The 13,388-nt window shown below is 38.6% G+C and overlaps 1 protein-coding gene across 5 annotated transcripts in view; it reads left to right on the top strand.

Annotated features, from left to right (window-relative positions):
* Positions 1 to 805: 805 nt before the first annotated feature.
* KNDC1 (kinase non-catalytic C-lobe domain containing 1) overlaps positions 806 to 13,388 on the top strand; it is a 60,586-nt gene continuing 48,003 nt past the window's right edge. The window contains exons 1-4 of one of the 5 annotated variants that reach the window (XM_035329304.1): positions 807 to 1,451; positions 5,881 to 6,079; positions 8,917 to 8,975; positions 9,636 to 9,879. In XM_035329304.1, the coding sequence (XP_035185195.1) occupies positions 1,350 to 1,451; positions 5,881 to 6,079; positions 8,917 to 8,975; positions 9,636 to 9,695 (420 nt within the window). In that variant the 5' untranslated portion in view covers positions 807 to 1,349 and the 3' untranslated portion in view covers positions 9,696 to 9,879. Of the gene's footprint in view, positions 1,452 to 5,880; positions 6,080 to 8,916; positions 8,976 to 9,635; positions 9,880 to 10,728; positions 12,014 to 13,388 lie in introns of those variants that run through there. The other 4 variants (XM_035329305.1, XR_004751786.1, XM_035329302.1 and 1 more) reach the window with 4 other exon arrangements.

Raw genomic sequence — 13,388 nt, 5'->3', positions numbered from 1 at the left:
ACTGCTGCAGGATGAATTTTATGGCACAGTTAATCAAAGTATTTTGTTAGCTTCACAGTGTTTGTTAATGTATAGTTTAATAGTTTGAATATTAATCTTTTCAAGAGTATTACATACAAGATCGAATACAAAACCCTTGCTTTGTTTGATACACTGTGCACAGATTAATCCATTAACATACTCTATTTTGACATAAAATTATAGGAATACAGGAAACAAGAATAATGAAAATGGTACTGTTATTTTCTCTGTACCCATAATTGTGAAACTTAATTACAGAAGAAAACAGTCCCTTATGTCTGCCTTGCTGGTCACAATGGAGAAGCGAGATCGCAGTGTGGCCAAGGCTAAATCAGGGTTCTGCTGCTCACAGCTTGACAGAGTACATGCAGAGACCTGTCTTACAGACTGCTGGATTCCTCTTCCCACACAGAAATGGGACTAGCTATGTGCTGTTTACATGATACCATTTGTGGTTTATAATAGGGGTTACCTGAAACAAAAACATGCACACGTTCACGTGGTACTTTGGAGGGAAATCTTGATCGTGAAGCTTCAATTTCAAAGGGAGTATTAATAAAGTTATTTTAGATGCTCCAAGTCCTGTAGATAGCAACAAAATGTCAGGGCTAATGAAAATAAAGTCGGTAATCAGTTTGAAAAATCCCATTTATTTAGCTGCCTGTGAGGGGAGGATGCGAGGCACGGGGGGCACGCAGGGCCTTCAGCACGCCCGAGGCGCCCGTGAGGCGAGGAAACCGCTCTGCCGAGGAAACTCCAGGGCCACACCGGCTGTAAACACCCTGGCCTCCAGGCAACGCCGTCGCCCCGGCCCCTCGTCCTCCCTCCGGGGACCGGTCCCGGCACCCGCTCGCCCCGGGCGGCCGCAGTGGGCACTGCGGCGAGCGCGCCCCTCAGGGCCCAGCGCGACGCCGCCGCCCTGTCTCCGGGAGCTCGCCGCAACCGCGGAGGACGGGGCTCCAGCATCAGCGGCCGGTCCCCGGTGTCGTCCCAGACCGCGGCGGGGCGGAGGGCGAGGCGGGCGCCGCCGCAAGACGGGCGGGAGCCGCCGCAGTGAGGCGGCGGCGGGCCGCGTTGCCATGGCAGCGCTGCCCCAGCCGAGGGCTTAGGCGGGCGGCGGCAGCCGGCCGCCGGGAGAGGCAGGGGGCGCCCCGCGGCCGGGCCCCGCCGGGAGGAGAAGGGGTTAAAGCGGGAGGGCGCGGCGCTGCGGGGGTCGCTGCTGGGGGCAGCCCGCAGGCGGGTGTGGGGATGTGCCACGGCGGGGGCCGTGCTCTGGGTGCGTGGCGGGGCTGAGGAGGTGAAGCCTGTGTGCTCCCTCCCCGGGCGGAATGGAGGCCGTGGGCGCTGCGGAGGATGGGTTTTATGAGGAGGAGGAGGAGGAGGTGACCTGCTACGACTTCGAGCCTCTGCCGACGCTGCTGGAGGACGAGGTGAGTGCGGCAGGGTGGGGGCAGCCCCACGGCGGGGCACTGCAGCCCGGCCCCGCTGACACGGCTTTCAGTGCTGCTGTGCCCCTCGCGGCTCCCACCTGCCCGGTGAGCACAGCTGGGCTTGGTCCATACCCATCCGCCTTCTGCACACAACGGCAAAGTCATGGTCCTCCAGGATGGGGTGCCCCGTAATCCCTGTTGTGGCTGTGGGGTAGCTCTGCAGTTGTGAAGTGTTTCCTTATAGTACATAATAAAGGGTAATTTTTTATATGGGCAAAAGTATTTCCAGTGGCCACCAGCTTGACATTCATACAGCCATTTCTTATTGCCCTGTGTAAAAAAGCCTTTGTAGGAGAAAAAAGGTTAGAATAAAAAAGATGTTATATCTTTATTGTGACAACCTGTAGCTAAACCTGGTTCTGTAATCAAATTTATCTGGACATATTTGGTTTTGCGCTTGATTTTTTTTGCTCCTGCTTGCTTCCACAATGATGTGTTCCTTACCCCTCAGTGAATGTTTGGATGAAATGGTAAGTTGTGTAAACTCTGAAGTCAAAGTTTGGAGAACCGTATGTGAGTTGCTTCTTCCCCAGACCAGCTCTTGTAGTCTTGCTTATTTGGTGTTTCAAGAACCCCAGCTGAATCAGGATTTAGAGGTGTTTGAAAATGAGAAGTCCCTTCCAACCTCCATAAGCCATCTAATGGCTCAGCAATTTCACCCTTCTGGTATTAACTGAACTGACTTTTCTAGTCTTGATCCAGAGCTCATTTTTATTAGTCAAATGTGTACTCTTCCTTCATCGTCTGTAGTACTTAGTGTAGCAGGCCCTCTCAGACTGGCCCATGCAAAGTATAGAAGGTAGGTGGCAGTGGCCTCCTCTTTACACATCAGCTTAAATACTTTAATACAAATACTGAGTATTTGCTCAGGATGGGAGAAGGCTGAGGGTCAAATCTTCCTTCTGTAGGAGGAAGACCTGAGCCCATGTCTCTCACCTGCTTAACATATACTTTGATTAAAATTCCCACTAGCCCCTTCTGTTTAGTTACTCCAGGCACAGGAATATTTTCAATATTCTTGTTGAGAGAACGAACGTGACCTTCTTCAAATCTGATGAATGTAGTGAATGATGTTTGCCATATTATCCATGACTCTGGAGTAGATTGTTTTGAAGTTTGTGTGAACTGTGACAAAAAGATGCCAGAAAGATGTGAATGCTGAGATACCTACTTCTTAGATGCTTAGTCACTGAGGGAAGCCTGTGCTTCTCATTGCCTTATGTGGTGAGGCCAGTTTGTGATGTACGTGGTTTATAGCAGCCAGCATGTGAAGCTGGATGCTGCCTGAGCCAATGAATAGGAAATAGAGGGTAATGGTATATTTATATTTGTTTACTGGGACTTTCTTGGTCTAAAACTCCTTGATGTTTCATTTTATTTTTTTAAGAAGCTGTATGTGGCCGATTAATTTTTCTCTTCTTCCATTCTCTGCTTAATTACATATACTACTAAACCAAGTTTTATACTTTTTGAAGAAAATACAAGGGAAAACTGAAATCTAAAGGGAGTAATTAAAATATTGTCTGAACAGCTAACTTTTCATAGTAAAAGTAACAGTAAATGGCTTTTTCAGGTATCTTTTGCTGATCATGAGACAAGTGAGAAGGCTTTTGCCTTCTGTCTCTATGTAACAAAGACTCTAGTTTTCCTTTAAATCTTCAGTGGACCAAAATGTTGCAGCCATGGCTTTCCAGAAGCTTCAGCTTGCCAGAAAGTGCCATATTACACTCTTAAAGCAAATACATGTCTCAGTATTTTCAATCCTTAATTCCCTAAAAAGGTGTTGCTTTGCTGCAATAGCAGCTTTCAAGATCAAAATACTGTGGCCATTTGAGAAATACAGTTTCCATAAAATAAATAACTTCATGTCCTGAAACCTTCCTCCTTAGGAGGAGGAAGGTTTCTTGAGTGGTTGTTGGCCTTTTTGTTGTTTTGCTTTGCTTTGTTCTTTTTGGTTGGTTGGCTGGTGTTTGTTTTTTTTTTTTCTTTTTTTTTACACCCGTACATCCATTGCTGATGAAAGCCACTGAACATGAGCTCAGCTTTCTTTATTGCTTTGTTTTGTTTTACCTAACTTTCTCTTTCCCTGAAAGGAAGATAAATTTGTTTGACATGAGATCATCATCTTTCATTTAGTCCCAAAATAACCCCAAAACAAACATGATTTTGTATGTTTAAACTACAGATATCAATACTGGTATTGATATCAGTAGTAGATATCAACTCAGCCTCAAAGCTTGACTCAAAAGGAATTCCATCAAGTCCTGATCGTGACTGCAGCTTGACATTGAGGCTGTCTTAAAGTTTGCAGTCGTTAGGTATTTATTATTATATCTCTAAATTAAGCCTTTCTTGTCCATATGCACAGCTGAGACTCATGTTTCATTAATCAAGGTTCAAAAATATTCATTGCAGTTTTGGCAAATGCCATCATGTCACCTAGGTATCCAGCTTGGATGATCCTAGAAACATTAAAAAATTAAAATAATTACAGGTTCATTGCTTTGATCAGATTTTTTTTCCCTGAAGTTATAATAATCAGTTTGTCATCCTGTCCCAAGCCTATCCTCATCCTATCAGCTTGATCAACATCAAAGCCTTATGACGTGTGGTCCAGCTCCTTGTCAAGTGTTTATGTTTTCAGATATAAGAACCTCTGTGCCACCTTCATGCTTGACAGAAGTTCCCCATAAAGATGTGCAAAAACTTCCTCAAAATCTGATGGCAGCATTGCACATAAGGTTCTGAGCATAGCACAGAGAAAATGAGATCTGTTTTTTCACATACCCGAACTATGAGTTTTTGCTGTTCCTTGTTATATAGGACTGAACTCTGAGGGTTGAGGGTCTGTGATTAGTGCTTGAAAGCATTGTGATAATAACTGCCATTAGTGAATAAATCCACCTGTAGGCTGGCAAAAATTACAGTATTGAATCTAGAAGTTAAGGTTCCCAAATAATAGTAAGCGTGATTTATTTCCTAACTTTTTTTTTTTTCTCATGAATATTTAGTATCGTACTTTAGACTGAAAACCAAAATCTTGGACTGAGGATTGGCTTTTGTTTAAAGAATGTGGTGAATGTAGTATTTCATTCTCCAAAAGACATACCAACAAACTGTTTCCCCATCTGTAAATGGTAGTCCAGATCTTATTGATATTGTCCAGTAATGAGGTACATAAGTTATAACTGTATTTTTCAAGTTTCCTCCCCAGGATTAAAACTTTAAACCACTACCACTCAGTTTCCATTTCAGAACTGTAGAATATCTGATGTGCTATTTTGCTGACAAAGACAGAGTTTATTTTCTGTGTTCTAAGTAATGAGCATCTATGACCTCAATTCAATATATACTTATCATTCAGAAGTATAGTCTTTAATCTTGATTACTATTTATAAATTAATGAGATATAACTTATAGTTAATAATGGTATAGCTTTGGTACTAAGTAGCTTCTGTAGATATTTCCATTTTTCTGTTTGCTTATTTTTCTTTACTGATGGAATTGGCGTTTTGGTTGTTTGTATGCTTTATCCATTTATACATTACTACAGGTAATATATTAGTATTCTGAAAATGGACAAAAAATGTCCAGCTGCTTTGAGCAAAGCATTACTTCTGAAAGTCTTGAGCAGAAGAGCTACACTTGAGCTGCTTTATTATTATTATTATTATTTGGAAACAAACTTTTTGTAGACTTGCTGTAATGAAATGGTCAAAGGAAGCTGAGATACAGGTTCAGGTAGTAATTTAGAAACTAAGTCTGTATACTGTTTTGATCACAAGAGCATTGGGAATAATGGAGAAGTCTCGGACAACTAAAATATTTATATTTTAAGTCAAAGAGCACTTTTCCTACGGGAATTTTGACTTTTGAGGCTTTATTAAATGGTCTACACCATTAAACTTCACAACAGCATCATTTTTAAGACAGGCCAGTTTATAGGGTACTTGTTCACTGTTAGGGAAAACTGCTGTGAAGAAAATTTTAAAAGTAGTGTATCCAAGGGCACCTGGGAGAACTTAAGGGAGAAATGGGTTAAACAAAATGTTTGGTTTAGTCTCACTGCTTTTACCTCTGAATGGTGTATTTCCATAACTTTGATGCGGTGTTTATGTAACTCCCTTAGTAAGTCTCTTTTTGATGTTAACATACTGTGATACCTTTGTTCAGGTTAAGTATGCCTCTTAGAGATGAACTGTAAGAGCAACATCATGGGCTTTGTGTTCTCAGGGTGTTAATTGGTGTCCTAGAAAGTCTGAGAAGTTGCTGGAAACATTACTTGTAGCCAATTGTGTCAAATGTAATCTATGATACGCAAAGTAATGTCATGAAATGCGGAGTAACTTATGAATTTTTATCTTGGCAGGAGAATGTGTCCCTTGCTGATATTTTGTCACTGCGGGATAGCTGTCTTACGGAGCAAGATATTTGGGCAATCTGCCTGGAGTGTTGCCATTCTCTGAAGAGCATTGCCCATTCTGCAATCTTCCAGACACTCTGCATCACTCCTGACACACTGGCTTTTAACACCAATGGCAATGTATGCTTCATGGAACAACTCAGTGGTAAGTATTTGTGTTTCCAGGCAATTTGTTTTAAAACTATGGAAACTAATTCTGAGAGGCTGTAGTAAAGCATTACATTTTATTCTTAAGACTCGTAATTAAAATAAAGAAAAAAAAAAAATAAAATAGGTTAATATAGTATGAAATTACATGCTTAGCTTTGTGATTGATAGGCTTTTATGAGCTTGATTAGAAGACTCTTCCCAGTTATTTTAAAACATGTATCCAGTATTCTGTTTTGAACACTGATTATGTATTGCTGTATCTGGGTGCCCATGTCTTTACTTTTGCAAAGCACATTCTTGGTTTTGCATCTTCCAGTTCTTTTCATTTCATGGTTGTGTTGTATTTCTGGAAAAATCTGACATTCAGTGTATCTTGACGGTTGTGGCCATAGAGGATGGGGAATTTTAGTGATGTTTGCTGCCAGAAAGGAAAATTCTCTTGCATGAGGAATATTTTTAAGTTGTGATTTTTGATTCAACAAGGTTAGTGAGTGACTGAGGAATTATTTTAATGTGCTAAATACCACTAAGCAGTAGCATGTAAGATCTTCAGGTATGGTAAGAGATTAATTAATCTCCCTTAAGGGGGGGGGGGGGGGGGGGAAGGCTTAACTTCAAATATGACCTCTGATTTTGGTGTAGACAGAAAAGTCCATATTGTTTTTCAAATTTCACATGACCCATCTCAAACATCTTGAGCCCACTAGGAATGTTGTGAAACAAACAAACAAAAGAAGCTCTTATTTTGTAGTCTTTTTAAAATTATGCTAGCTTACATTTAGAAGAACTGTTCTAGACCATGCATACTCGATTCAGGTATTTATTATGTTTTCTTTAATCTAACTTATTTTTAAATCTAAGTGTTTAGTTTTTTTAGTAAAAATAAATAGATCACATTAGAAAAAAGGGATAAGATAACTTTGCAACATGAATACTAGTTACATTCTTTAGAGTTAAATATTGTATTTCAAGTAAGCATGTAACAAAATGCTGTTCATAAAGTTAAAGATCTTTTTCATAATTACTGTGGCATTTGTGTTGCAGTTAGGTTACTCAAATATATTTGAGTCAACTTTTAGTTCCACATTAAAAGGGTAGCATGGAATTAATTTCCTTTGGTTTAAGGAGCTCATCATAACTTGAAATTTGGTGGAGGGGTAGGCTTTGTATTCATAAGGGCATACAAAAGGCTTGTTGAATGGGTTAAATCTAATGGGTGAAAAACGCCCTAATCTAAGATTTTTTTTGCTTACAGCTTGGAAAGGAGAAAAAAAATCAATTCATTTGTGTTTTATTCTAATTGAATAGCTGGCAAAAAATGATACAGGAATTTGCCCTATTCAAGTATTTAAAATATGTGGGATTATGAGAATTCCTATGGAAAGCAAATGATGTACAAAAATTTTGTTCTCTTAAGTCATGTTAGTTTCTAATGACTTTTAGTTCTGTTTAAAGAAAGTTGTGTTTTTCCTAGGAATGCAAAAATTTGTGTATATTGTATTCTCGTCCTCCCCCATGCCCTTGGGTTTTTCTCTTTCCCTCAAATCTTGTTATGATTACAGTTTGCTCGATGGGCCCTTCTGGAAGTTGTCTTTTTTGCTTCCTCATAGTTTCTGCTTATGCATTTCATTTTCCAGAAGAAAATGATAACCTCTGGACTTGCTTGCCAACACAAGAAAATGAGCAGCCTGTCACCTCTGCCTTTGCAGAGTTCTGCTTTCTGCAGGTTCTGTGGCGCTAAGGAAAGCGACAAACATCCAATAGCATGTTCTGCCAAGGGCTCTGATATCTTCTTGTCTATTCAAATCAGACAAATCTCCGTTTTAAACTTTATATTAAAAAAATACAGCGAGTTTTACCAGTGGTTAAAAACTGTATAGTTTTACAGCTTTTAAACTGTTCTCTGGAAAGAAGGGAGAAAAGGTAGCTGCAACATATAAAGATGTAGAACAAGTCCTCTACCATGTTTCTTGAGCTTACTGTCCTCACAATGTGAGTTTTGCATTATACTTCTGAAATACAGACACAAAGTTGTTTTCAGTCATGCGCTTTTTTAATTCCTTAGTGATTTTGACTGGGTTCATGCGATGTCCACATAGTGTGTGGACATTGCTGCTGCGTCCAAGTATGCATGTAACATCAGTTTCTCTTACGAAGGAAGTTTCTTCCATCTGTCTCTTCAGTCAGCAGTGACTGCTGCAGTAGCTCAGTTCTCTGCTAGGCAACACACAAATGGGGGATTTGTTTCCTCCAACTGTTAATGTAATTAACACACACACACACACACACACACACACACACACACACAAAATAAAAAAAAAGTCAAGGTTCTGAGTTGGCCCATAGAAAAGAAGACAATAAGGCAATTAGCTGTTCAGATTGCTTTTTGCTGCTTGAACCCTCATTTCACAAGTCTGCAGTAGAAACTAGCAGATGGAGATGTCCTATTAACCAAACCAAACTTGCAAGCCACAGCTGAGCCACACAAGCTGGTAACTTGTTCCAAGCATAAACATCTGAAGGCATGCAAGAAATGGCTAGGTATGGTAAATGTATTCCTTTGGGGGTGTTGTCTGCTTTTTTTCTTAGCAGGAAAAAGTATAGTGTCTTCTGACAGACAGTTTGAAAAGGGCACTTTATTTTACTTATGGTACTAGAAACATGAATGACAAGTTCTTTGTAGATCAGATATGAGTGAACCAATGTACTGCTAAATATAGTTTCTTTCATATCAGATAAGAACGTGCCTTTAAACTTGTATAATTAAATTAGTATTTTTTTTAAAATACAACTATTAATTTCTAATCTAATAATTTCCTTTTCCTTTCAAAGATGATCCAGAGGGTGCCTTTGTTCCACCAGAATTTGATATCACCGGTAACACTTTTGAGGCAAGTTCATAAATTTCTGTAAAATAGTGGGGTTTGATCATCTTTAGTATTTCCATAGTACCAAATACTTGGCATTCTCAATGTACAATCCTAACACATTTAAATATTATGAATAGTAAGTTGTGCTGTTTTAGGAACATGGTGTGTGTTTCATAGAAATAAAAAGTAAACTTAAAATATTAATTTTCTGTAAAAACAGTTGTTCACTGAGTGTTAAAATCTGATAAACTATTTTTACTGTATAACATGTCTTAAACTACAGCTGGTTTATATTACATTCACTGGTATCCTTCATTGGTTACATTTGCTTGATTGGGGACTAGCCATGAACTTTTATGATTAAATATAAAATTTATTTGCTATCCTCTTCAGTAAAATAATTCGTGGAAGGGTAATCAGCAATATTATCTTTGATTTAATGAATAAACAAATGACTATCTGTTGCTTTGCAATGCACAAATGCTCTACATTGTTAAATTAAATTAGATTTAAATTGTTTATACTAATTCATTAGCCTCCCAAGTCAACCATCTCATTGCATACTGCAGGAGTGCTTACTTGCTTAATATCTATGCTTTTTTAATACATTATTTTTCCTGACATGTATTTTTAGATGGAACATGTTGCTAATTAAAGCATTTGAATTATTGTCATTCAAAGTATAGAAGAATTTATTCTGCTTCTTCATTGTTCAACACAAAAACCTTCTACTTCTCATAATTTTCTTCTTCATAGTCATTTTTATAATCCTCTGTATTGCCTAAGGAGAAAAAGGGTAAGTGAACCTTGGAATTGTGTAGTACTGTGACTATGATGAGAATGATAGGGCAAGGGAGAGGAGAAATAGTATCATAGAATATGAAGTATTAAAGTCTTTGAAGTTTAGGGATGTGACATTTTTCTTGTTGCTGTGCTTTTATTAATGTAGTTAATATAGGTCATCTATTGAATTTTGAATTTGATTTTTTATTATTATTATTTTTTGCACTCAGTTTCTTGCCCCATTCCCAAGTTGGTGTTTTGTTTTGTTGTGGTTGTGTTTTGTTTTGTTTTCTGGAGTCTTCTGGGGCTGGGCAGTTGGTCAGGGAGGGTTTTTAGGAGGGAACCAGCATTATATAGAACCAGCATTACATAGAAAAAGCAGTAGTCTTTATATTCAGATGTGATTGAGGAAAGCAAGTTCTAAAGTTACCCAATGGTGACTGTTTGTTTGTTTGTTTCTTTTTGTTGCACTTCTGAAGCTGCAGTTAAAAGCTTCTGGGGAAAATGTTCTCCATGCCTTGTCACTCAACAAGTCTCTAAGACTTGAGACAAAGATACTGGACAAAGATATTGAGACAAAGATTTCCGGAGTTATTTACTCCTCTGGAAAACTTGCATTTTTCCCCCCTTTGTCTGCATCTAGCAGTTGCTGAACTCTGATAATGCATATGGCAAATAGATGCGTTGAAATAGATTCTAAGACTAAGGAAAAAGTGAAATGGGAATTTGGGAAGACTGTAGGAATACAAAATGACCTGAAACTTTAGTTCTGTCTGATATACAAGGCCACTGTGTTTCTCTTGGGCAAAACTCATCCGCATGCAGGTTCATTTTTTATTTTTAAAATTTTCTTACGGCACTTTTTACAAGCCTGTTAAGCCTCAGTGAATCCTAATACCAAGCACAGCACAAACAACAATTACACAGTCAAGGAAGGCAGTTTAAGTCAGGAGTGGCTCTGAACATTGACTCTTTTGCTTTCTTTGCAAAGGCTGATGAAAGTACCTGAAGGTATGTATTTAAATTGAAGAGGAGCAGTGACAACCTGTTCTTGTCTGTTGTGAAATGGGATAAGGGCTGGGTACACTGATTTCTGTCCACTTCCTGACTTGCTAGGTAAAGAAATATGGGGAGCCTTGCAAAGCAGAAGACCAGTGCTACAGGACTGTCCTGTTGCCTCATCTGTTTCCCATTGACCAAGCTAGTTCAATGCACAAGACTGAAAAGCCAGTGCTTTTTCCCTTTGAGGCAGAAGGTGCATTGTTTTACCCTGGAATTTGTGTGCCTCTTGTCAGACAGCTGGGGGATTCTGAGCATTCGTGGAAGTTTCAAAGCTCTTGCTGCTTGTAGATTTTGGTTCACTTTTAAACATTTAAGCACTTGATTAGATTTTGCCAGGGATCCACACTCACCTGCTTTTGCAGTTTCTAAGGCCTGCAGTAGGTTAATCCTTATGTTACTATCGTAGTCTTTCCAAGTTATTTTTTTTCTTCCTGCTAATACTTCAATTGTTTCTGTTTTTCAAAGGTATTGATACTTTTGCCTATCCCCTCACCCTTAGTTGTAACCTTCTATTATGCAATAGTGGAATACCTCTGGTGTCTAAATGCACCTCTCTGAGGAAACTCTGCGTACTTGTGCTTTCTTGGTATTATAAGATTCTTTGTACTATACCAATAAGCTGGACTTTTTATAGCGGCATCAAATCTCTTGTGTTACTGCTTGCTCCTTCCTTGGTAATGACCTTCCGTAGTTGTACTTTGTTGAAGGATTGTTTCTGCAGCTATTTGGTATGCTTTGTTAAGACCAATGGAAAGTAGTGTTTATACTGAAACTGTTCAATTTCAATATAAAGAGAAGAAATGAGTATTGGAACTACTAATTATTTTCATTGTGGTCTTTGATTACTGTTACTCTGGTGTCAAAAGCTCAGCAGATTTAAAATACTTGTCAGCCAGGGGTTTTACTTGATTTGAACATGACCTATTTTGTGGCTTAAAAAATGGAAGTGTATAATGAGGTTTGTAGAGCTACTGGATTACTTCTTCCTGTTCAAACTCTTAAAAATCTTTTAAATAAAGCTACATTTTTTTCAACAAGAGATGTTTTGTTTCCTCCTTTGTGAATTACTGATCCAGACCTCTAATGGAATTGTGACTCCAGTCTAATTAGTTACTAAACTTAGCTGGTACTCATAAGCACACACAGGAAACAAATTGAAATGCGTTGCTGTCCTAGTGCCTGAAACAACACAATTAAAAATTTCAGTTTCTTGTGAGAATTTTGAATAGCAAGAGATCTAAAGCTTGGTCCAAAGGCCAATGCACAGGAATGAAAAGTGATTAATTTCACATGGTTTGTTTTAGACTTGCACTTTTTTCCTGACCTGCTCCCTATTTGTCAAGGGGGAATAATAACACCAACTTCAGTTACCATTAATAGTAGGAAAGTAAAAACTAGCTCTTCAAGGACTTGTCTGTTCTATACCTGACACCAAAAACAACTGTTTAGAGAGAATGATGTTAAGAAGTTCATTTTAATTCTTATCCTCTAACTGTGCTACAACCTTACATGCTATTGCTATTACAATTGTACCCCAGTAACTGCGCTGTTAAGGGTTTGTCATGCAAAGAGGGAGGGAACTAGAAGGACAAACAAGATGTTTCTTTATTTCCTAGGAGATAAACTTTAGAGTTACTTCTTGGAGTTATGCTGTAACTCCAAGAAGAGGTAGATTTCTCTACAGTACATTTTAATATCTTTTTCATTTTTATTCCTAATGCATATGCAGGTATGCAATGTGGTTGTGCTTGGTAAAAATGTTCTGGTGACTGAACTTGCTATTTGACTGCACAGGTGGAAAGATCTGTTTTCTGCTTCTCCTCTAATATGCTGTAGCAAATACAGACCACTTTTTTGTTTTCCCTGAACCTTGAGCAAAGTCAGCTGGAAGTAAATATCTGAGTATAAAGGGCTAGCCTCACATTACGTAATGCTCTATTAGTGTGTTGCTGTAGAAAGCAGTATAAAATGATTTTTTTTTTTTTTGTAGAAAAGCATGAAGAGACTGATGCAAAAATACATATTTGAGGTTTCTTTTAAAACTGGCAATATTCTAAGCTTGGCAAATGATTCAGCTTGAGTATAAACTAATACTGAGTCTTGATTCCTAAGTAGGAAAGCTTTTTCTTTAATCAAACTTTTGTAATGAAAATGGTTTGCTTTTTTTTTTTTTTTTTTTTTTTGCCTTGGGCAGTACAGTGCTAGACTTGTGAAGTTTGACCAATGGGAGGCACAACAGGAATAGTTAAATATTAGTGAGTTCGTTAATAGCCTTAGTTTCATCACTATCACTATAATAGAGATTTGCCTCAGGTTAAAAACATTGGCTGTCTCAAACCAGTTTCAAATAGCTATTTGTCTGTATCACAAAACTGCCATTGAGTCTGACACAGAGGTTCATTGATGCAGAACCCCACATTTCTAAGACATGAGCTTTCAGTGAGATGAAGGACTAATGTCTTCCATGTGTGAACTTGCATTTATAATCTTTTTAATAATGTGGCTATTCAATTTTGCTTGTTCTAGTGAACCTCTATCAGAAATCAGTGAATTTTCAATCATCTGTCTTTTTATATATATATATATATA

The sequence above is a fragment of the Oxyura jamaicensis genome, chromosome 6, assembly GCF_011077185.1.
Source record: "Oxyura jamaicensis isolate SHBP4307 breed ruddy duck chromosome 6, BPBGC_Ojam_1.0, whole genome shotgun sequence".
Lineage (NCBI taxonomy): Eukaryota > Metazoa > Chordata > Aves > Anseriformes > Anatidae > Oxyura > Oxyura jamaicensis.
The sequence above is the reverse complement of the archived record's forward strand: the minus strand, read 5'-3'. Positions and strand labels throughout refer to the sequence as shown.